Source organism: Gadus macrocephalus, chromosome 14 (genome assembly GCF_031168955.1).
Source record: "Gadus macrocephalus chromosome 14, ASM3116895v1".
Classification (NCBI taxonomy): domain Eukaryota; kingdom Metazoa; phylum Chordata; class Actinopteri; order Gadiformes; family Gadidae; genus Gadus; species Gadus macrocephalus.
The window spans coordinates 18,277,779-18,302,494 of NC_082395.1; the positions used below are offsets into that span (position 1 = coordinate 18,277,779).

General features: G+C 42.0%; 1 protein-coding gene across 1 annotated transcript; it reads left to right on the forward strand.

Annotated features, from left to right (window-relative positions):
* The first annotated feature begins 10,011 nt into the window (after positions 1 to 10,011).
* Positions 10,012 to 18,324, forward strand: LOC132472127 (ephrin-B2a-like). The gene is made up of 5 exons (XM_060071596.1): positions 10,012 to 10,367; positions 10,774 to 11,060; positions 14,201 to 14,293; positions 16,711 to 16,821; positions 17,462 to 18,324. The coding sequence occupies exons 1-5, from the start codon at positions 10,261 to 10,263 to the stop codon at positions 17,806 to 17,808; spliced, it is 945 nt and encodes a 314-aa protein (XP_059927579.1). The 5' UTR covers positions 10,012 to 10,260; the 3' UTR covers positions 17,809 to 18,324.
* The last annotated feature ends 6,392 nt before the right edge of the window (positions 18,325 to 24,716 follow it).

Sequence of the window (24,716 nt, forward strand, 5' to 3'; positions counted from 1 at the left end):
TTTTTTGTGAGGTTAAATTACAAAATTGTAAAAAAGTATATGCAAAAAAATATACAAATTCCGTCAATCGACCTTTTGAACCTCTTAAATATAGTGCAGAGTTGAATACACCCAACAAACTTACTAACAAACAAACATTCTTACCTTTAGTCAATTTTTAATAAAGGTGGACGGGACACTGTAGATCGAACCCAGAACATTCCCAGAACAGTGCAGTATCTGCACTGTGATAGTCATCCAATATATCTTGTTGGTACCAGAAGGTGGCGGTGTTTACCAGTTGATTTTGAAGTTTCCCTTTGAAAGGAGTTGATGAATTAAAGGTCCCATTGCATGCTACTTTATGGATGCTTTAATTTAGATATTAGTAGGCCCCAAACACAGTATTTGAAGAAGTTCCCGAAATTCAGCCGTGGTGCAGAATTACAGCCACTACGAGCCAGTCGCACATTGAGCTTTCCCCAAGTGCGCCGTTTCGGTGTCTGTAGCTTTAATGCAAATGAGGAGGAGCGAGGCGGGTCAAGGAGGAGGATGGGGGTGTGGCCCTGAGCAGCTTGCAGCCACGGTACCATGCGCTGTGTTTACAGAGTGGATGTATCGCAATGGCGAGGCGCACACAGCCTTTAACCGTGTTAGGGTTAGATAAATATTCTAGAACACACGGAGCTCTATGTCTAAATAATATATTATGCGTAGATATCTATATCATATCATATATATTATCACGGCCAAAAGCTGTCTGCGCCCCCAGACGATATTATGAATCTCAAACGACCGCGTCGGTCTCTCCGACGTCTCTGGTTCTTCAACATCCACATCAATCTGAAGTCGACTGAACCCCGACATGGAGGAGAAAGGGATCGTTGCTGCGGTTGTCTCCCGCCGGAGCCTCAATGCCAAGGGACCACCGCCTCGGCAGCGGTCAGCACTTAGGCACCACCGCCTCCTGCAGCGCCGAGGTCGGTGGTCCCTCAGCAGCGGAAAGCGGGGCTCAAGCGGGAGACATTCGCGGGCAAACAATCCCTCCATGTCGCCGTTCATGTTCTTCAGGGTGTCAAAGCCAAAGTTCCTTCCCCCCAATTCATTCTCAACCATGGCTGAGATAACCCCCACCACGAGTCTTGTTGAAATATCAGAGACGAGAGTCCGACATGTCATGCACCATAACACCGACGGCAGAACGGTTATCCAAATAACAAGGAAGTGTACAACGCTTGCGTTACAGTCCTGGAGCTCTATATCTAAATCAGGGGTTTTCAAAGTGCTAGAGAGTGAGCCCCCCCTCAGAGAATTTTTTTCAGCATCCCTCCCCAAATGTTTTTTTTCTAAATACCTGTGTTTTGAAAGCTATTTTAATTATTTTACACATTTTAAAAATCTCTAATCATAATTTTAAAACATTTGAAACATATTTTTTAAACATTTGAAACATATTTTTTAAACAATTTAAACATATTTCTGAAACATTACAACATCTTTGTGCGTTTTTAAACACATTTCTTAACACAATTTAACAACTTTATCTAAGCATGTTTTAGCTTAACCTTTTTTCAATACATTTGAACATCTTAATCTGTGTAAACTGCCAGTTTACACAGATTAAAGGGTCCCCTACTCTGAATTTTCTGAGACGAATCAGATCTGCCTTTTCAGTCCAGAGATTCGACTAATCGGCGGGGTTTGTTTACCGGCGTTGCTATGGTGACCCAAATTGTTATAAGCAACTGAAAACGATGCCGGTTCGAAACTAAAACTGTGATTCTGAAAAAAGTATAAATGCTATCAAAATTCCGTTTGGATAGTATTGAAGATACAAGTGTGCAGATTTGTTTAATGGTTTGAACGATGGTAAACGTTTGAAAAAGGAATGAGTTACGAGAAGTAGGTGTATCAGAATGGGCAGACGTCTTCAATGAAAACAGCTGAAAACGAAGCAGTATGAAACCAAAACTGTGATTCTGAAGAAATTTTAAATGATATCGAAATTCTGTTTAGATATTATTAAAGATACAAGTGTGTAGATTTGTTAAATTATTTGCATGAAGATAAACGGTTGAAAATTGATTTAGTTATGTGTATGTTACTTCTACAGTTGAAGTACGACTGATGATTTGAATCATCGACTTTCAGGGTTTTTTTCGGGTTTATTTTTTTCTCACGTCGCGCCCCCCCTGAAGAACTCTGGCGCGCCCCACAGTTTGAAAACCACTGATCTAAATAATATCATATAATGCATAGATATCTATTTCATTTAATACATATTATCACGGCCAAAAGCTGTGTGCGCCTCCACACGATATTATGAATCACAAACGACTTTGTCGGGTTCTCCGACGTCTCTGGTTCTTCCACGTCCACATCGATCTGAAGTAGACTGAACCGAACGCTGCCAGCTGCCCGCTGCCGGGCGGCGTTGCTGCCTCGCGGCAACCAGCGGCAGGCAACATGTCGCAGTTCATGTACTTCAGGGAGTCAAAGCCTAAGTTCCTTTCCCCAAATTCCTTCTCAACCATGTCTAAGATGACCCCAACTACAGTCTCGTTGTAGAAACACAAGAGACGTCAAAGAACCGACGTGTTATGCGCCATAACACCAACAGCAAACACTTGCGTTAGAGTGTGTGTAATCACCCACACACATGAACTCGCACGGTCGTGTCTCATTGGCGGGCCAAATTCTCGTTGCGGGCAAGGCAGAGAAAGGGGAGGGGCTTAGGTCCTTTATGACGACATATGGGACCACATTCCAAATCAGCGCGCTTGAGCCTCCGTTTTTTCAAAGGCGAGCATAACACCTAGTTCTCGTTTTACACCTAACGCAAGTTTTAGCCACTGGGGGACCATAGGCAGGCTAGGGGAACTCGTATGTTAGAAAACATCCTAAAGTGAGATTTTCCTGCGATGGGACCTTTAAAGGGGTAGTTCGGAATTTTGGACATAGGGCCTGATTCCCAAGTGAGCATTGGTATTCTATATCACTGGAGACAGTTTTCAACACATTTCATACAGTCCTTCTAGTTGCAGAGTTCGCTCGTGCTAGGCTAGCGCAAGTCAACGGGCAATGCTAGCCTGCTATTAAAAACAGTCTTACCCACTCCACAGTACACCCGAGGTAAATCAATTATAACGCCAGACTATAGATTTAAATGTCTGTGTTGATAGAATAATGTTAGAAATAAAACTAACCTTGCATCGCATGAATCATCGAGGGACTACTCTCTCAGCAGAAGCGGAATTTTACTATGCGCTGGTTAGGTTTGTAACCGAATCACGACAGAAGAACGTAAACAGAAGCGCAATTGAACGACTAGGCAACATGATGGTTCAGTGTGCTTTTAGAAATTGTAGAAATAAACGGTACAGATGGGCACCACAAAGTTTCCACCAATTTCCAGTGCGAGATCCAGAAAGGACTCAACTGTGGCTTGTTGCTGCTGGCTTGGACATCAAAACACCGGCTCGTACATGTACGGTTCGTTGGATACAACAAATTCCTCATAATCGTCTTCAAAAGCAGATGCATCGCTAACTCCTCCAAACGTGGGCATATCTTGTTAATTGAATACGCTTATAGAATTCCTTCGTTCACTGTACTCTGCGTTTGTAGCAATGACAGCGGCAGGTAACCTAGGTATCAGTCCGCTGCTGCCGTAGCCTACGTACAGGAATATAAACACTGCTGCTGAGACCCCGCAATTCCCTCAAAATGCAATGCAATGCAAGGTTGGTTTTATTTCTAACATTATTCTATAAACAGACATTTAGATTTATAGTCTGTCGTTATAATTGATTTACCTCGGGTGTACTGTGGAGTGGGTAAGACTGTTTTTAATAGCAGGCTAGCATTGCCCGTTGACTTGCGTTAGCCTAGCACGAGCGAACTCTGCAACTAGAAGGACTGTATGAAATGTGTTGAAAACTGTCTCCAGTGATATAGAATACCAATGCTCACTTGGGAATCAGGCCCTATGTCCAAAATTCCGAACTACCCCTTTAACTGTTTATAAACAATGTAATGAGAATATATTCATTGAGGATGATAATACTGGATAATACTGCACTAAGCGTCCATCAATTTGGTAAATAGTAACTATATCATTAATTAAGCAATAGTGGATAAAAAAAACGACATTGTTTTAATTGTATTGGCTTAATATATTAACGATTTTAATTGACATCATTTAGTCATAGCTGGAATCCTTCAATAATGTATTTTTTTTATAGTTTAATCAATTCTAAATAACGTCACTTATTAAATTACATGTTATTACATCTGTGTTTTGCCTGAAATGTTTATTTGAAGTTAATATATAACGGAAAGTTTTATCACAAACTAATTTGTAATCGATAATCAAATCCAAGTTGCACATGGTATTATTTACACATGGTATTATTTATAAATATTTAATATAAGTATATAAATTCTGTGAAATGTAGCCTATGTAATACATGTATTTTCTCTGACAAAAAACACATAAAATATCACTCAAGAGAAGATAATGGTCTTATGGAAAATCGAAATAATTTATTACCCATGATGTACTGCATATCATTACAGCGGTATGAGTCATCCCCCAATCCTGTTAGTAAACGTGCATAGTCGGGATTCCCCCTCTTGCTGCACACTCACTCTTGAACTACAGCTTTCTCTAAGCCTATAGACCTAAAGCAAACTACCCCTTAATCCTAATTTACCGTAACCTAAACCTAATTTACCTAGTGAGGTAGTTTGATTCCCGGAAGCTGTGGGGTTTATAAATAGAGCAGGTCGGTTTGAAGCAGGAAATGCAACGTGTGGGCCTCTACCACACAATGGTAAGAAATAGGGCAACGTTATTATGATTTACCGCAACAACTCAACAACACGTGATCCACGCTTGTTTTCATAACTACGTATATTCAGTTGCTCTTAAGTGAATGTTATTACTGGTTAGTTCAGCAGCCAGGATATCCCCACTGAACCCCCAGATGGTATCCGAGTGGTGGCACGCCGGAAACAGGCAGAAAGCCGTTACAATCTGACTATGAAGCTCTCTGAATTCCCCGAAACCTGTTTCGTTGGTTTGAGTCGTTTTGAGACATTCCAAAGGTTAAAAGTTTTGACTGAAAGGAGACGTGTAAAAAATAAACTGGCAATATTTACACACACACGTATGATTAAATGTATTTATTGCTGATACTAATACTACCACAGTCAAGTAAGGAAACCACACACATTTACACACACACACACTATACATGATTGACCCCTAAAACACAATCAAGGCGTTTCCATGGCAACAGTCTTTTTCAACTGCGGTCGACCTTTGGAGAACATCTAGTTTTTACGTTGACTACATTTGATTGAACCTCTGATGGGATAGAGTAAGGCGGCAAAGGGAGAGGAGAGAGAAAGATGGAGTGAGAGGAGAGAGAGGGGGAGGATGGAGCTAGAGGAAAGAGAGGGGAGATAGAAAGAGGGGCGACAGCAGAGGGAGAGGGAGGGGTGAGAGCAGGAGAAGAGAGGTGGGGGGTTGATCGAGAGGGCTGGGTGGAAGAGGGCTTTCGGGGGGGACTCCCCATGACTTCTTGGAAATTCATACCGATAGTATCTTCTCGTTCGTCCCCTCCGTCTCTTTTTCTCCCCCCCCCCCCCCCCCCCCCCTCTCTCTCTTCTCTTTCCCCGTCGCTCCTCTCACGCCAACTCCCTCTCTTTCACTCACCCCCTCTCCCCTCCTTCTCCCGGCCTCTCTCCTCTCTCCCCCCCTCTCTCCTCTCACTCCCTCTCTCTCCTCTTGCTCATCCCCCTCTCTCTCTTCTCTCAATCCACCCTACTCCCTCTCTCTCTCTCTCTCCTCTCAAGGCAGTTCCTAGGCCCAATCCCATTTCCACCCCTCACCCCTCCCCCTTCCCCCTCCCCCATGCCCCTCCAAACTGAGGGGTGAAATGTTCCCCTAAGAAATTAGACACCCCTCCATTACGTCACGTCATCATCGCTTGAAGCTCGCGGACTGCTGTCAACAGAGGCCAAGAGTAGACGGCGTGTTTCTGAATGATAATAACTAGTAATAATAATAATATCAGTCTTGTATAGTGCATTTTTAGTACACAATGCGCTTCTCAAAAGAAAAAAATACGGCTGCCAAATTCGTTGGCCGGCTTTTCCTCAAACCCCTCCATTTAAAGTGTGGTCCTTTGGAAGCTTCATTTCAAGGGCTACGTAGCCCTACGTCTTGGCCCTAGCCCTTAACCCAAATGAGATTTGGGACAGCCCTACCCCTACAAAAACAAGGGGAAGGGGTAAGGGGTGGAAATGGGATTGGGCCGCAGTATCAAGATCCGAGCGTCCGAGATGTATGGGCTTACTAGATAGATACTCTCTTATATAGAAACAAAGACTCAAGAGTTTATACTTTTGAAGCGTCAGGACTTCTGCCAATAATAATAAATACCATATTTATGATTTGAAGGAATTCACCCAATTCAGCTCTGCATCCAAGGTTTGGCCAGTTTCTGTGGACTTTCAAAATATTTGGACAGAATTCCAGATGCATTTTCTTCCACTGGGTTTGAATCCTATTTTATTTCTTTCATCAAGAGGGACCAGATTTCACTCACATATAGAATAATTGGTTATATTGTCTGGAACATTTTAAGGCATAACTGAATAGTGGAATTTAATTTGATTAAAGGGGACATATTATACCACCAGGTGTGAGTGTGATTAGCCTTACAAGCCATTCCGAAAATCTGCCCCATCTGACATCACTAGTGGGGGTGTCCACCTAGAACTGTGCTAGATAGATCATTCTACCAGTGGACTGAAGCAAAGGTTGCTCATCTATCCTGCACAGTTCTAGGTGGACAGGCCCACTTGAGATGTCAGATGGGGCAGATTTTCGAAACGGCTTGTAAGGCTAATCACACTCACATCTGGTGGTATGATATGTCCCCTTTCGGTGTTTTCTTACGCCATCCTATAGTAAGTCATAGGTTACTAGAGGCATAAAACGTAAGACCAACGTGTACTCTGTTGTGTGGACACATATCATAATCATCACATATATACAATTCAATAAAATCAAGTGTGCTTGAATAACCATAATGGGTTATACCATAAGAGTGTTTGCATTGTAATTAGGCTTGTCTCGTTTTCTAGGAAATCAGGACCTCAGACCTCTGCTCTGGAAAAGGGGGAACTGGGGAATGCTGGTGATGACTTATCTGGTAGGTTACCAGCTATAAGCCACAAGTTGGCATTTCTCGTCGCTTAGCTTCTGGGTCATCTTGAAGACAACGAGAAACAAGATGACATAATTTAGTGGAAGACACAACCCCCAAGGCTTGAGAGGATAGGCTGGGCGGTCCAGCAGCTGGGGATTCTGGTGAGAGAGAAGAATAACGTGAATCATAATATCTAGAACAGGTGCTGAGAAATGAAGAACAAACAGCTTGGTTTATCGAATTGGTTATGATTGAAGTAAGTCAACAGCCTCTGATTAAGGCAGCTCCATGCTGTCTTGTACTATAATTCACTGACAATTATTAACCCCCAGAGAGTAAGCTTACAGACAAATTATAGATTTGGTTATAGACGGGTGGTAGATTTGATTATACATTAGATTATAGATAGTTGATATATATTATAGAAAGACTGGTTTATAGTATAGAAAGATTATAGTATATTTTTTAGAAAGGTTTTACTATAGATTTTTATTATAGATAGATAAAATATTAGATTATAGATAGATGATAGAGTACAATATAGCTTTGGTTTTTAGATTTTAGATAAGCGGAAATTGAGAGTAGAAAGGGATCTGACAAGAAAGGTTGAGGTGTACTTTTGACTTTTGACTCATCCCCGCAGTTTCTGTGCGGGGATTTCTACAATGACTCACAAAAAGCATATAAATGATGTTGGCTGGATCTAAACACACCTCACTTAAACACCAATGGCGAGAGAGAGAGATCTTAGAAGAGAGAGAGAGAGAGAGAGAGAGAGAGAGAGAGAGAGAGAGAGAGAGAGAGAGAGAGAGAGAGAGAGAGAGAGAGAGAGAGAGAGAGAGAGAGAGAGAGAGAGAGAGAGAGAGAGAGAGAGAGAGAGAGAGAGAGAGAGAGAGAGAGAGACTACAGCCTTTGATGCAGACACATTGTGAAGGAAGAGATGCCCTCAGGAAACAGGTCAGTAGAAACACACGCTCTTATAAACCAGAGACTGTTTACTAGCACACGTTAACGTAAATATATCATGTTAACGCATCGTACACGTAGTGGCTTTTTAAATAGTTTCAACCACAACTGGGACTAAATGTGTTCTTAACTGAGTCTGAATCAGGAGTCCTACTTACAATACTGTGGAGATGTGATGTGTCTGTGTCTGTGAAGTGTGATATGTACTTTTTTTCTTTCTTTTGAGTGAACTCATTAACATTTCTCAAACTATTTATTCATTAGTTAAGTGATTTTGAGTTTGGTCGTATGCCATTTACGGCAGTAGTAATTCATTAATATGGCAAATAACAGAGTTTCTACCTGGATATAGATCTATAGATTTATCTGAATTATATATATAACTGTATAAAGATATATACACCAATATTGCTATAATATCAATTTACAAAGATATAGTAATCTAATTTTCAAATATTCTGCCCTTACCAACATGTGTTCTTGTCGCCCCCTACAGGCATGTCTGCGTACGGCATCTCCGACCTGGAACTCTCTTGCTAGCTTTGCTAAGCTAACTAGCCAATGGCAGTAGCCCTGAAGCTGGTAGCTGCTGCTAGCCTCTGCTAGCCTCTGCTATGTGCTGTCTTGCAATTTTACCATAATAACCTCTTATAATGAATCCACGGGGCTCTCAGGTTGGGGTTAATGCTAATCGTGATAGGGGTTGTTCTCTCCAAGACGCCTAGCATGCTAGCATTATCCTCACTCTGAGAAACAACTACAGATACCGACTGTTCAAAATAACTAGCAATAACATCTTACTTTATACAAGTATTACAAATATAATTAAATTATATTTGATTATATTATATTTAAATAAATTTAAACATGTAACTCTTATTCTTTGTTGTAGGCATATGCCTGTTTGTTCTTTGTAATTGGCCTACCTATTTATAGATATTTAATGCTGACGTTTTATTGGTCTACACCTGCTTCAACACTGCACTTAAATGTGTACGTTTATATATTTTTGGAGGCCAAATTATTATTTCCTTTATTATTATATTTTGTTTCTCCCAAATTAAGGTGAGCAGATTTCTGTTTGGCAGAATAACAATATTTGGTTGATAGATAAAACACAAACTATTGTTATTCTATGTTATTCTATTTTATTTATTATTGTTTCTGAAATAGAAAAGGTGATCTTATCAAATAAAATACATATTTTGGCAGTTACCTACATGGGTTAATGTTGTGTGTGTTAAGCTTTGGGAAACCAACCAAAGAAAAAAACAAAGCTACTCGAACAGGGAATTATTCTATATTGTATTGATAATCTATTGTTAATATTCAGCCATGCCTGCTTATGGTAAAGTCGATAGATATACCCCTGACAGATAGATTTGTCACAGCTTATCAGATAGGCTACATGCACCGTCTCAATATTAATATTCATGAGAAAACTAGAACCTTTACCTTTAAAAAATGTATTCAATATATTTTTTATCCTATAAAAAAACGGATAGCCTACATTCCCGGGACAGCTCGAGCCAGGGACGTCTGGTTACCCTATTTTAAAGGTTTATTCGCTTAGGCATCTCTTCAGTCTTTCAGTGTTGAGAATGTAAGCCTACAAATTGTAAAGACGACTACATATTTTCTGTTTTATATATAGAAATGAAAGAATGAAAATAAAAATAACTGTGTATTTACCAAAACTGTATTTGAACAAATCTGTTCCAGGCTTTAAGGCCTATTAAGCCAATTATGTAAATCACACATTCTCAAGTGATGGGCCTAAATAAACCAAAAAAATTGCCCATTTATTTTAGCATAATTAAATAGTCAACATCGCCGCCATAATTCCTGAGCCGAGTTGGGCGGTCCCATGGTGCGCTGGTCTCGCCTCACAGTTGTTTACGCACACTTTTGGAGCGTAGCGTCACACCAATCAATCCTTCCAAATTACGCTGTGGACTCCCTCAGGATGGAAGGCGTTTGATTTATCAACGTGCAATATGCGCATTGTAAATAAGAAGTCAGAAAACATGCGGACGCCGGAGTATTTGGTGTGCACTGTTTTCTGATCCCCGCTCCTCGGGGTTATTATGGGATGGAGTCCGTCACTTGCTCTCACACAATTTTGATCTTGTTCAACTTGTTCTGCCCGATTAGTTCGGCGGTCCTGGAGTCCATCTACTGGAACAGCTCAAACACCAAGTAAGTTTATTTAATAATTTCTCGCTCTCTGGTCAGCTGAACAAACCTTCTGTAGACTTCTGCTTCTTCTGTTGTTTAGACACATGACATGTTTGATGTTTAAAGGTTGAGGTAAATATACGCACACGGCAGATATTTTGACCGGCAGTTATTTACTTTAATGTGTTCTCTCTCTCTCTCTCTCTCTCTCTCTCTCTCTCTCTCTCTCTCTCTCTCTCTCTCTCTCTCTCTCTCTCTCTCTCTCTCTCTCTCTCTCTTTCTCTCTCGCACACACACACACACACACACACACATATACACACACACATATACACACCCACACATATATACACACACACACACACACACACACACACACACACACACACACACACACACACACACACACACACACACACACACACAGGTTCGAGCCGGGTCGTGGCCTGGTCCTATATCCTCAAATCGGGGACAAGATGAACATTGTGTGTCCGCGGGCGGGTGGCCGGGGTGGGGCTGGGGGGGAGGAGTTCTACCGGGTTTACCTGGTGACCCGCACTCAGCTCCAGAGCTGCACAGTGGACCAGAGTGACACGCCCCTCCTGGCCTGTGACAAACCACAGCAGGATGTCAAGTTCACCTTCAAGTTCCAGGAGTACAGCCCCAACCTCTGGGGCCTGGAGTTCTTGAAGGGACGAGACTACTACATCACTTGTAAGTTAGCCACATCACCTCTAAGTTAGCCACATCACCTGTGAGTTAGCCACATCACCTGTACTGCATCACCTTAGCCAAATCCATTACATCACCTGTAACTTAACTAGGCCTACATCATCTGTCGTATATCGGCTGTAAGTTAGCGACATCACCTGTACTGCATCACCTCTAAGTTAGCCACATCCATGTTTTACATAACCTGTAAATTAACTACATCACCTGTAGTACATAAACTATCAGTTCAGGGCTAGCATATTCTACTTTGTTGTTTGGTGGCACCTTAAATTAATTGCTTGTCCTTTGTCACGTTCCATAAATCTGTATTCATCAATTGAACAGATTATTTCACTTTGAATAAATTGTAAGATGTGTTTATTTTATTATTTATTATATTTTTTCCTAAAATACCTAAAACTAATAGCAGGCTGGTAGTAAACTCCAGTAGCGTATTCTTCTTCTTTGTCGTGGTTGTGTGTGTGTGTTTGTTTTTGCATGCTCTTATCTTAAATACCACTTCTGCTGAGGTGCAAGTTCCCTGAAACTTTGCACAGTGTACAAACACCCTTTTTAGCCGTGTGTTTCCAATGAGAGCACTCATACCAGTGCTGCATACAGCCACTGTATAACCTCCAGCACTGCTCAAAACCTTCATTACCACCCATCATATTAAACACAGAACAAGACTTAAAATCAAATCTGCCATCTCTTATCCTGTCTAGCCCGGTTTTAAGTATTATAACGTGCCGCTGGAATGGAGCATGGTGATGCAGAGCCATTATAACATTGTTTGGGATAACCCAGATATATGTATACTTTCTTAAACTGGCACGACCTAGAACTAATTACCTAGCATCTATGTAATAAATGTTTGCAGTCTTGAGCCTTGAACGTAACTACTTCACCTGTGTACTACATCACCTGTAAGTGCGCTGTAAGTTAGCGACAGTAGAGTATAGAAGAGTAGGGTGGAGTAGAGACACAGACTACCATACTTAGAGTCAAGTCGATTCTACAGTAGATAGAGTAGAGTGGAGTTGATATTACAGTAATTATAGCATATCAAATTAGATACTACAATAATTATAGAAGAGTAGAGTAGATAATATAGTAGTTCTAGTACAGTAGTTAGAGTAACAGTAAAAAAGGGCAGAGTAGTGAACTAGGAGGTGAACTAATGGGTAACATGCATCTAGTCAACAGTAGTGTGATGAACTCGTGTTCAACGTGTATCTAACGGGAGAGCTTTTACCTCCTGCCGCTCCGTGATCGGCCAGAGAGTCAGAGTGGCTTAGCGTATCGCCGTGCGCTGCGGCGTGCGTTGTGCAGTGAGACTAAGAGAGAGTGGCAGGCTTGTCTCTCATGGCTGCTCTGATGCACCAACAGCGCCTCTCTCTCTCCGTGGGGGGGAGGGAGTGAGGAGGCAAGGGGGAGAGGGAGTAAATGGACGAGGGAGATGTTCTGCTCCAGGACACACCGAGACCTGACAGCACATCTGACGTCTCAGCTCTCAGACGCTCACATTGTTATCTGACCTAAATGCTCCTAATAAGCCTGTGTGTGTGCAGGCATGTGTGTGTGCAGGCATGTGTGTGTGTGTGTGCAGGCATGTGTGTGTGTGTGTGCAGGCATGTGTGTGTGTGTGTGTGTGTGTGTGTGTGTGTGTGTGTGTGTGTGTGTGTGTGTGTGTGTGTGTGTGTGTGTGTGTGTGTGTGTGTGTGTGTTTGTGTATGCGTGTGTGTGTGTGTGTGTGTGTGTGTGTGTGTGTGTGTGTGTGTGGGTGTTGCTGTGTGGGTGTTGCTGTGTGGGTGTGCGTTTACAGTTTATTTGGCTGTATGTGATTTTCATATCACTTGGTTTATTAACACAAAGTTATTTAGTTTATTTAAGAATGAGAATAATTTATGAATACAAATGGTAAAAAATACCAGAAGGGACCATTTTTCATTAGTATTCCCTGGCCAAAGCTAAGCAGAATAGTACATGCCGTTTATATATAAATTAATTACACACTGTTTTTAGAAACAGTAAAAGCAGTAATGATAAATATACAACATTGTTACAAGCATAGATATTGACAGACACATGCAGACAAATCTACACATAGAGCAACATTGCAAACATGCGTATATACACAAACACATGCAGTTAAATATATGTATAGAACAGAACGGCATTGCAAACATACATATATAGACAAACACAAGCAGACAGAACGACATTGCAAACAAGCAGACATGACATATAGCAAGCTTCAGCAGAAAGAGTTTAGTGCTGCTATGTATTCATCATCCATTGTGTTAATTGGTTCCTGAAAGGTCTATAATTGTGTGGTTGTCGGATGTGTTGGAATCATATTCCACTCGTTTGAACCTCGACAGACCTGGCTGACTGGCTAAAGGCACATTTCCGCCGAAAAAATAGTGCCATCTTCCCTTAAACAGCACCTAGTGACTCTTAGATAGTCTAGTATTTATATTCCTCGGTTAGAGATTCTCCTCAGCCTCAGTTTGGTGTCGTGGTTTGTGTGTGGATGACGGCAGCCTCACCTGGACCGAGACAGACCAGACTCTGGGGCTGGGGGCACCCCTGTTGCACATTGAGTAATCAGCGTACACAGGTTAAACCATCCATCACCACACACACTCAGTGAGATCTCAGACAAGATAGCATGTAACATCTGGGAATCATTTACCCTCAACTGTGCAATGAAGTTAACCATCATCACCCTGTGTTCTGGATTTAGAGAAGCCCTCCATAGCCACCTATGGCGTGTGGCAGTGACAACTGCTACAATATTTTAGCAGTAGGTTAGTATTAGTGGTTTAGTATTTAGACAGTTTTAGTAGGTTTGCATTTAGTTTTATATTAGTAGTTTAGTAGATAGTACTAGTTTAGCAATTTGTTAGCAGTTGTCTAGCACTTAGAATTTGTAGTTTAGCAGTCAGCGTTAGCAGTTAGTTAGTTGTGGTAGTCTAGCAGTTAGTTAGGTAGTAGTAGTTTAGCCGTTGGTAAATGAGCAGTAAGTTATTAGTTTTGCTCTGCGTCCGCGTTTCGCTCTTATCTCTCCGGTCAAACTGGTCGGAGCTGTGTTTTAAATATTGTTTTTCATTGTTGTGTGTTGTTGTTTATCACTGCAGCCACGTCGACGGGTTCTCTGCAGGGGATGGGGAATGCTGTTGGGGGTGTCTGTCGCTCCCGATCCATGAGCATGGTGCTCCGAGTGGGACAGAGTAAGACCCAGTGTGTGTGTGTGTGTGTGTGTCTGTGTCTGTGTCAGTGTCAGTGTCAGTGTCAGTGTCTGAGTCTGTGTCTGTGTCTGTGTCAGTGTCAGTGTCAGTGTCAGTGTCAGTGTCAGTGTCAGTGTCTGTGTCTGTGTCTGTGTCTGTGTCAGTGTCAGTGTCAGTGTCAGTGTCAGTGTCAGTGTCTGTGTCAGTGTCAGTGTCAGTGTCAGTGTCAGTGTCTGTGTCTGTGTCTGTGTCAGTGTCAGTGTCAGTGTCAGTGTCAGTGTCTGTGTCAGTGTCAGTGTCAGTGTCAGTGTCAGTGTCAGTGTCAGTGTCAGTGTCAGTGTCTGTGTCTGTGTCTGTGTCTGTGTCTGTGTCTGTGTCAGTGTCTGTGTCTGTGTCTATAATAATATTGCTCTGCTCTCCTCTCATGGCTCAAATATTTCCAATCTCATAAAAAAAGGATTATCTCTGATCCATATTTTAACAGATTTGGCAGATGCGGAACATCAGTTTAATATAAATCTGTTTGGACGTTACAGCAGTGTTTAGCTTCCAGTCAGAGCAAATATTTATCGGTATTATCAACATGTACAATATGTTATATTATGTATAATAGGATAAATGTATACCAGGCATAATGGATACATTTATCATATTATGCATATTACACAGGATAGTCTAGGTCAGGGATGGGCACCTTCATGATAAAGAGGGCCACATTTTTCATCATAACCATCATAGGGCCACATGACTGCACACTTCAACTAAACGTAAGCTGAGAGAAGCTACAAATTTTTGAATTTCGTAGATATGGTTTCCTGTATTCTGGTGCATTTTGGGGATGGCCACTGCCTAAAAAATCTTCCAGAATCATAATCATTCGAAGCAAACTAGACACATGGGTTTGCCTTTGAATTCTATGAACAGATACTCTGCTTCTCATCTTTTTTGACTGAGTTTTCTGTAAGTCGATCAATTATTATTATTATTGTATTATTATTATTATTATTATTATTATTATTATTATTATTATTATTATTATTATTTATCTATTTATTTTAAATTATGTGCGGGCCTGACTGAGAGAGCAACTGGCGGCCCGCCAGTTGCCCATCCCTGGTCTAGGTCAGGAATCAGGAACATTAGCCGTTTTAGTAGTCTTTTAGCAAGATACCCTAACCCCTACCTGCTCCTTAATGACCTGTCTCTGTACTGTTCAACCCCTACCTGCTCCTTAATGACCTGTCTCTGTACTGTCCAACCCCTAACTGCTCCTTAATGACCGGTCTCTGTACTGTCCAACCCCTACCTGCTCCTTAATGACCTGTCTCTGTACTATCTAACCCCTAACTGCTCCTTAATGACCTGTCTCTGTACTGTCTAACCCCTACCTGCTCCTTAATGACCTGTCTCTGTACTGTCTAACCCCTAACTGCTCCTTAATGACCTGTCTCTGTACTGTCTAACCCCTACCTGCTCCTTAATGACCTGTCTCTGTACTGTCCAACCCCTACCTGCTCCTTAATGACCTGTCTCTGTACTGTCCAACCCCTACCTGCTCCTTAATGACCGGTCTCTGTACTGTCCAACCCCTACATGGTCCTTAATGACCTGTCTCTGTACTGTCTAACCCCTACCTGCTCCTTAATGACCTGTCTCTGTACTGTCCAACCCCTACCTGCTCCTTAATGACCTGTCTCTGTACTGTCCAACCCCTACCTGCTCCTTAATGACCGGTCTCTGTACTGTCCAACCCCTACATGGTCCTTAATGACCTGTCTCTGTACTGTCCAACCCCTACCTGCTCCTTAATGACCGGTCTCTGTACTGTCTGTCCAACCCCTACCTGCTCCTTAATGACCTGTCTCTGAATTGTCTTAACACCTACATGCTTCTCATTGGCCTGTCTCTGTACTGTCCAACCCCCTTCCTTATCCTAATGCCATGTCTCTGTACTGTCTAACCCCTACCTGCTCATTAATGGCCTGTCTCCCTACTATCTTACCCCTACCAGCTCCTTAATGACCTGTCTCCGTACTGTCTAACCCCTACCTGTGCCTTAATTACCTGTCTATGTACTGTCTATCCCCTACCTACTCCGTCTCTGTGCTGTCTAACCCCTCCCTGCCCCTTAATGACATGTATCTGTGCTGTTCAACCACTACCTAATCCTAATGACATGTATCTGTGCTGTTCAACCACTACCTAATCCTAATGACATGTATCTGTGCTGTTCAACCACTACCTAATCCTAATGACATGTATCTGTGCTGTTCAACCACTACCTTATCCTAATGACATGTATCTGTGCTGTTCAACCACTACCTTATCCTAATGACATGTATCTTAGGACAGGAAGTCAGAGGGTCTGAAGACCAGAACAGGATGTGAGTCTAGGTTTGACTATTGTTCTGGTGTTCCAGGTCCTTCGGATCCTCCTTCTGTTCCTCAGGAATCCCCCACCAGGTTCCCCCCTAAAGAGCACAACGCCAACAACAAGGAAACCACAGGAACGGCCGAAAAAGAGGAAGAGGGTACGTAGAGACCTGGTTGAATAAAGTTATAACGCCATTTATAAAGTTATTCAACCGTTTCAAGTTGATCAATTTAATTAATCAACTTAATTATCGACCTCAATGTGAATGAAATGCTTTTGATGTCAAAGTACAGCTTTAACATCATGTTAAACATGGGACACAAATGTTTTATCCCAAAATGTATCTAAATCTACTTTGAGAGTATTATTCCTTGAATGGTGCATTTTGTAGGATTAACTGGCTCCTAGCGTTGAGGTTGCAGATTGCAACCAACTGAAGGACAGAACTAGTCTCTCTATTACATTTTTAGTCAATGGTTGTGATATAAAATGAAACCCCTGAAATTATGCTTTAAATTTAAAACCGTATTCATAGGCAGGCAACACAGGTGAATCTGATGAGAAGCGATTGAAACTCTTTCTTTCATTCTCTCCTATTAATGCGGCAAAACAAAACTAAACTTCACCTCGGAAACGACCAGAAGCCTTTTTGGAGCGTACTTGTGTCCGAGAGCTCTGGCCAGGGGGTTTTCTTAATAGCATCTGTCTGTTTTTCATGTATTATTATAGTATAGATGTGTTTGTTTGTCTATCTATACTATATTAGTTATGATATATTATGCTCTGGGTTGATGTAGGGCTGGACCGGGGTCTGTTGCTGGGGGTGGTATCAGGGGGCTTGGTCCTCGTCTTCTCCGTGGGGGTCCTGGTGGCCTGTGTCTGGAGGAGGAGACGTCCCCGGCGCTCTGAGGACAGGCTAAACCCCCCTCCGCCCTCGGCCCTCCCCCTCCAACGCTTGGGCAAGCGAGACAGCACCAGCAGTGAGGACCTGGACCCCCAGGCCCAGCTGGTGTTTCCTCTCCGGGGGTCCGAGGGAGCCCTCTGCCGTCACTACCAGCGCGTCAGCGGGGACTACGGCGCCCCCGTCTACATCGTGCAAGAAGTCCCTCCCCAAAGCCCCACCCACATCTACTACAAGGTCTGATCGCGGCCTGTCATTTCCTGTTTGCGCTATGTCATTTCCTGTTTGCTTGATGTCGTCCCACCCTCCTAGCGGACATCAAACAAGCGTCCACCAAAAGGTGTTTCTCATCTCTACGCCCACGGAGCTAACAACACATCCTATCATCCTTTGCACTACGACCATGTGACCACCACTAAGGATGGGTCCCTGAAGAAAAAAACGATCTTCAACTTCAACTATCTTCACTAATATCTTCAACCTGTAACAGAGAGCGATGACGATGATGAGAGTGTCAACCCTAAACATCTTATCGTTATCTTACAGCTGTTCTTCTTTCTGATTGGAAGAAATGGTGCAAGCTGAATTCCTGTGTCTTGTGATTCTGCCTTTCACCATTTGAGGTCAGCGATGTTTGAGTGGACCTGCAATGTTGTTTAAAACAAGAGTTGATGTGTATATATCTACAATCACACATTCCTTATAGAATATAAAATATAAAATAAAATATGCCATCCATATTATTTATATATCCCCTTTACCTACTAGGGATGTGTCGGTCGCGACCGATTCGTTACAACGAACGAATCCCGAACGTGAACGACAAGAACTGGTTCCCCAAAACAAGAAGAACTGGTTCTTTGATTCTTTTTTTTAAACATAAACCAAAAATATGGTCACGTAAATAAAATATACAAACGAACAGAGCTTCGTCTCCCCGCGACTTATATTGATTGAGTCTACAACGTTCTCAAAGATTCAGCCAATGAGAGGTAGCAATGGTGTTGCAATGGCACCTGGGTAAACCAATGACAAGGCGGTACCGTCGAATATGCGCGCTTTCTGTCTGACGTATCTTGGGTTATACCATTCGACGTGGGGCCACTCATATATCCCCCTACATTTTTTCGAAAATAGACTTGACCTCCATCTGTTTATTGGATAAACGCATTTCCCAATCCCAGGAGTCTTTGCTCCATTCTACGTCAATTTAAGAACAAACAAAGAAATTAAACTGCAGTTCGTATTTTTTATTTATGACCATGAAAGTTCTGTAATGCCTGAACAATGAAGAACTAAATGTAAAGTAAAATAAAATTATAAATGTAAAACCATGAATGAAATATAGAGAGTAAGCAAGTGGTATAAATATTGGTGGGACGTTTGGTTATACTATATAGAGTATCTTCTCGATTTCCACAGGGTTTAGAGCCTAGAAGTGGTTTAAATTATGCTCACGGCCGTCTCGCGGGGGGGGGCGGCAGACACCAAATGACGTAATCTGACGTAACGAACGAATCAAAACGAACGAATCAATTAAACGAATCGTTATAGTGAACTGAACTGAAAGAACTAGTTCCCGGAAAATAATCATTTTGCCCATCCCTATTACCTACAGAAGAATCTAACATACTAACTAGCCGTTTTACACTGTCGACCGTCAGTGTCCCACTTGGTCCCACGTTGACGCAACGCAAGGGGGTTTATGGAGCCATTACGTCCTTGGGGACTCACCTTGCGTCCACCACAAGGGCCTAACGTGCGCCTCCCAAAAATTGTAACCTTGCGTCGAGACGTGATTGGTCTGCTCACTAAAACTTGACGCAGAACCCAAACAGGTTCAGGACTGCGTCGAAGCGTCTGCGTGGTCATTGCGTTGCGTCGACATGGAACCATAACTAAGCCTTTAATGTAGAGAGGAGAGAGAGTCAGAGGCTGAAGCTAAAACAATGGCATGGTGTGTTCATCAAGCTCCTCTGGGACACCTCCGTGATAAATGTCTCTTTGGCGGGACGTAACGTTTACTGTAAACGTTACGTCCCGTCAACAGTTTACAACACTGCTCAGCTTCAAGGTTGAAACCTCACGTCGAGTCGATGTTTACAGGGTGTCTCGTCGCAGGGGAGATGAAAAAATGTTGTTCTGAACCATCTGAAAACACGACAAACCCACGAATGACAAACCCATCAGAGATCTCGTCATAGCGAGCAAACATGTTCACCTAACGGGAAACACAAATAACCAAGAATACACAAACAACGAGCTGCTTATCTTGCAGCTTGACTCATATGTATATTTAATAATGATAATAAAAGAACGTTATGATCCTTGTGTTCAGCGCTATCCGAAGTTATCTAAATGTAGACGTACAGACTCTAAACATGTGTGATGATATGTTGTCATATTTCTATGCACGGTAAAAGAGTAGCGGGGGTCCCCCATGCATAGGGACTGTCAGGAATACGTTACACGCTCCCCCAACCATGTCATGCTCACATTTTCTACCTGTCTGCCCCTGCCTCCCCCCCTTCACTCCCCCTTCCACCCCATATTCCCTCCCCCTCTCCCAACTCCCCTTTCGCTCCCCATCACTCCCCCCCTACTTCTCCTTCACCTCGCCCCTCCTTCCCTTCAACTTTAATCTCCCTCCTCCCCCTTCACCTCCCCCCCACCTTCTCCTTCATCTCCCCCCCCTTCACTCCCCCCTCCTTGTCCTTCCCCTCTCCCCCTCCTAGCCCTCGTCCTTCAACTCCCCCTCGTCCTTCACCCCCTCCTTCTCATTCACCTCTCCCCCTCCTCCCCCTCAACTTTCATCTCCCTCCCCCTTTACCTTCCATCCTCCCCCTCCTCCTTCACCTCCTCCCCTTCCCCTCACCTCTCCTCCTCCCCTTTCACCTCCCCCTCCTCCTTCACCTCCCCCTCCTCCTTCACCTCCTCCCCCTTCTCCTGCACCTCCTCCCTGTTCACCTCTTCATCCATCACCATCATTTTAATTTCCTTATAGCTTTATGTTGTGTTTTTGGTTTTAGTTTTTTTCCTCGGTTTGATTTGTTTGTATTGTATACATACTAATTTACGATTTGAATGAATTTGATGCAAATCCCAACTGTTCCTTGCTGCCACTTGCTGTGGTTTTATATCTAGTTCTGTTTTTGTATCTGCAGGGGACAGTTTTATTGTCTGTTTAAGCCCTTTGTAAACACTGTTTTTCAAAGTTGCTTTATAAATAAAGTTAAGTTTTATTATTATCACCTTCTCCACCATGTTACTAACACTGCCTAATCAACTTCATTATTTTTATCCTAACTTGGTCTGCATTCAGTAATTTTGCTTTCGACACATAATTGAATGTGTTCAAGAAGCTTCACCTCAACCAAGTTATTATTGGTATATGGTTGATCAACCGTATACCATTATGATCAAACAAATAACTTAACTTGTTGAACTGGTATATACTGTATTATTCTCTACTATTATTATCTAATGCAATTCAGTTGTCTTAACAACATTTTGCATTTAAATATCACAGGGACAATTGTTAGTGTCATAGTCAACCATAAACACATCGTATGTATGCAATGTAAACTGTAGCTCTGCACATTTGTTGGCACATAGGTGACTATCGGGTGCATCGGTAAACTTTTGCAAGTGAATAACTTGCACACTTGTTCCAGTTTTAGCTCGAGCTTTACTTAATTTTACCCTGATTTAGCAAATAAACACCCCTCCAAAATCCATTTCAATTTTGATGTGACTTTTTCCCATTAGATTTCTATGATAAATCGAAATCTTAAATCGAAATCTACATCCTAAATTGAAATCTACATTTTATATCTAAATATAAATCCTAAATAAAAAAAAAAGCTAAATTGAATATATAAATCAAAATATTTATAAATTAATCTAACTCCTAAATCTAAATGCTCAATCGAATTATTAAATTGAAATGTAAATCTAAATCATAAATCTAAATCAACATGTTATATCTGAATCTGAATCGTACAGCCTAGGCCTATCTAAATGTAAACCCAAAATCGAAATGGAAAATCGTTTATCTACCTAAATCGTAATACATACAACTGATATGCTAATTTCATAAATATATTAATTAGATCTCTCTGTAGATCGGGCCTGCGGAGAGATGTAAAATAGCGGGAACTGCTGTCCGTGCGGGTATTTCCTGGCCAATGCACGTAATGATATGAGTGGTTAGAAGTCAGAACTGATTATCAGAATATGCTCATCTGTTGTATGTATTTAGGATTTTGATATAGATATAAGATTTAGCATTTAGATTTAGCAAAGCGAAGTCAGATAACTGGCCTGAACACAAAGTACTTGTTAACTACGAATCTGTGAGAGTGATGTGAAGTGACTCTTCAGAGTGGTGTGCAGGTCAGGTCCTGGAAGTGGGCCTACTACTTCTACTACTATAGTTCCTCTATACGCTCCCCATCTACACACTCTAGACATCAACTCGAGAGAGGAAAAAATAAAACACGTAGGCCTATAGATTGATAACTAGTAGAAAACTGAAATTGTGATAGAACGGTAAACATGAGTTTGATATCGCAGTAGTTGGTGAAGTACAAAATACTTATTTAAAATGAATTCCCTTTCAGAGTGCTACAGTACTGCCCTCTTCTGGCAGCACCACTTAACATGGCCTTCATTAACCAACGTATCTTCACTTTCCTTTCTATATTTTGGTATGGTTCCTTCGTTACCCCAAATGTTCATTTAAACACTTGATTGATAAACGTGTTGATATGTAGAGCAGATATAATGACAACAAAATCAAAATTGTTTTTATAATTTCAAAATCTTGGATTGATTTATCGCAACATTTATTTGCAAACATGACCAATTATAAATAACGGCTGGGATCTATATCTATTTATAGTATTATTTGATATAATATACATTGTTATTTTTCGATCTAACAGAACAGACACTCCATGAGTGTAATATTTAGTGTAATAACTTCATAACAAATACATAAAATCAAGAACATTTTTATACTTTTATCAACCAAACCATATATCTAAATTTAGTCTTAATTCCTTTTAAATGTATAGTCTTTATGTACATTTATTATAAATTCATTTAATTTCAATGTGAAAGAGCAACACCATTGAATGTATGTTTGTGCTCTTTGGTCTTACATCACGGTACATTGTGTGCCTTATTTACATTCTCTATATGGAATTTATTTACATGCAGACATTTTGATACATAATTATGCATATTTGTATTGCCTTGCCTTACTGTTGGGTTACATGACATACTTATGTAAATGTATTCTATTTTATGTGATCTTGAAAAGATAAACTATTTCCCATTCACCAAGGATCAGTCAATTGGTCTGAGCCAGCTGCTGGCCCCTGTCCCCATCGCGGCCCCTCGCAGCATACCGGAAGTAGCTGTAGTAGAACAAACAGTTGTGAGGCGTGTCAATCAATCAACTTTTATTTCCAGACTCATGGATTGGTCCAATACATACACATACCAATACCAATACCAACAACAGCCCATACACAAACAACAACAGGACAATTAAAAAAGGCAATGATACCAGTGTTTCCACATGGATGACTGGTATCGCACAGTACTAAGACCAGGGTTTGACAAAGATGAGGTTACATGAACCATTCAATCTGCAAATTAATTTGTGCATTAGGTTTCTCAACAGTGCAAGGAATGTGTCGACTCCTACCCTACAAAATAGTTCACTAGCACACTGCTCCACCTGGGTTTTTAAGCAGTAGGCCTATACGCACATCATCATTATAGGCAATCTGGAGCTTCTGGATGCTAGACTTTTTAAACTTGGTCCATAAGGGGGCATTATACAGAGGAGTACAGTATGCTTTAAACAAGCTTATCTTAACTTTATCTGAGCACCAGTGGAATTACTAAACATTTTCGTGAAGAAGTTTGAGTCGGGCGTACACGCGTAGTCCCACTCCCTGCACCTGCCTCGGCACAGACGCTCACGTCGCCCGGGGTCAACTTCGTGCGAGGTGATACAGGAGCGCGGACACAAATGGGATCCGCAGGAGAGCCAGGGACGCTCCCACTAGCCAGCTTCCTAGCCAGCTCCTCGCTATTCTTCCCAGCCGAGATAGCCGGTCCTCCTCCGTTGCTCGGTTCCAGCCGGCGTTCAACAGCATCAATTCTGGAGCGGAGCCTATGGTCGCAGTCACAGAACACAGGTTCTCGACGACATCTGCCTGAAGTTTAACTGCATGCCTTAGCGCGAAGATCTCACTGTGCAGCCGCTCCATCTTGCTGAGCAGGCTTGAGACATCCAGGTTATTAAATGTCACCGGTGGCAGCTCGTCCAGGTAGTGGGAGACGAACCGGGGGGTTTTGTCTCCACACTCGTTCAGCACTTTTAAACTTTTTTTGATATTGTTAGCGTCCTTCTGGATGCCTTTAAAGCCCATGCACCGTTGTTTGGTATCAGGACAAAGTTCAAGCAGCACCTTTTTGGAGGACTCCATCGGAGTTTAATGTGTTTGAGGCTACAAGGACGAGCTCGTCCTGGGTCATTATTTTAACCGTACGGTCATCCTCGACGATAACTTGGCCGTCAATGGTCTTATAAATTATAGTTTTTTCTCGAGGCCTGTGCTTAAAGCAAGGAGCTACCGAGCCACGATCTGCAACGTCCGTATTACTGCCGCCAAGACCTATGTAATTGATTAGGTTTTTTTCAATTCGGATTAAGGGGTACGGTGTTCTATGTTAAAATATATACTGGGGGCGTGGTAAGGTGTTTACATTTTTGGTGGACATCCAAGTACTGGAGGCGTGGCTAAATATTAACGGTGGTATCATGGGTGGCATGTGTGAATATTTGCTAATATTGGCTCGGGGTGCTTGGCTAGATGTTTATGGATGCTTATGTTGAGATATGCAAATAAAGATGCCCGGTCGTGGCAGGATAGTTATGGTGGTTTATGTTGATATATGGTAATGATGTACTGGGGCGTGGCTAGATGTTTACGGTGGTTTATGTTGAGATATGCTAATGATGGCGCTGGGGGCGTGGCTAGATGTTTACGCTCACAGGGCGCCGCCCTTGATTCACCACATGGTTCCCAACAGGACGCCTTGGCGCCACTTTCCTCATCCTTCAATGGTTT

Coding starts and splice junctions, on each gene's coding strand:
- LOC132472127 (XM_060071596.1), top strand. CDS start 10,261: ATGGAGTCCGTCACTTGCTCTCACACAATTTTGATCTTGTTCAACTTG. Junction 10,368..10,773: donor TGGAACAGCTCAAACACCAA/GTAAGTTTATTT, acceptor ACACACACACAG/GTTCGAGCCGGGTCGTGGCC. Junction 14,294..16,710: donor GGTGCTCCGAGTGGGACAGA/GTAAGACCCAGT, acceptor CTGGTGTTCCAG/GTCCTTCGGATCCTCCTTCT.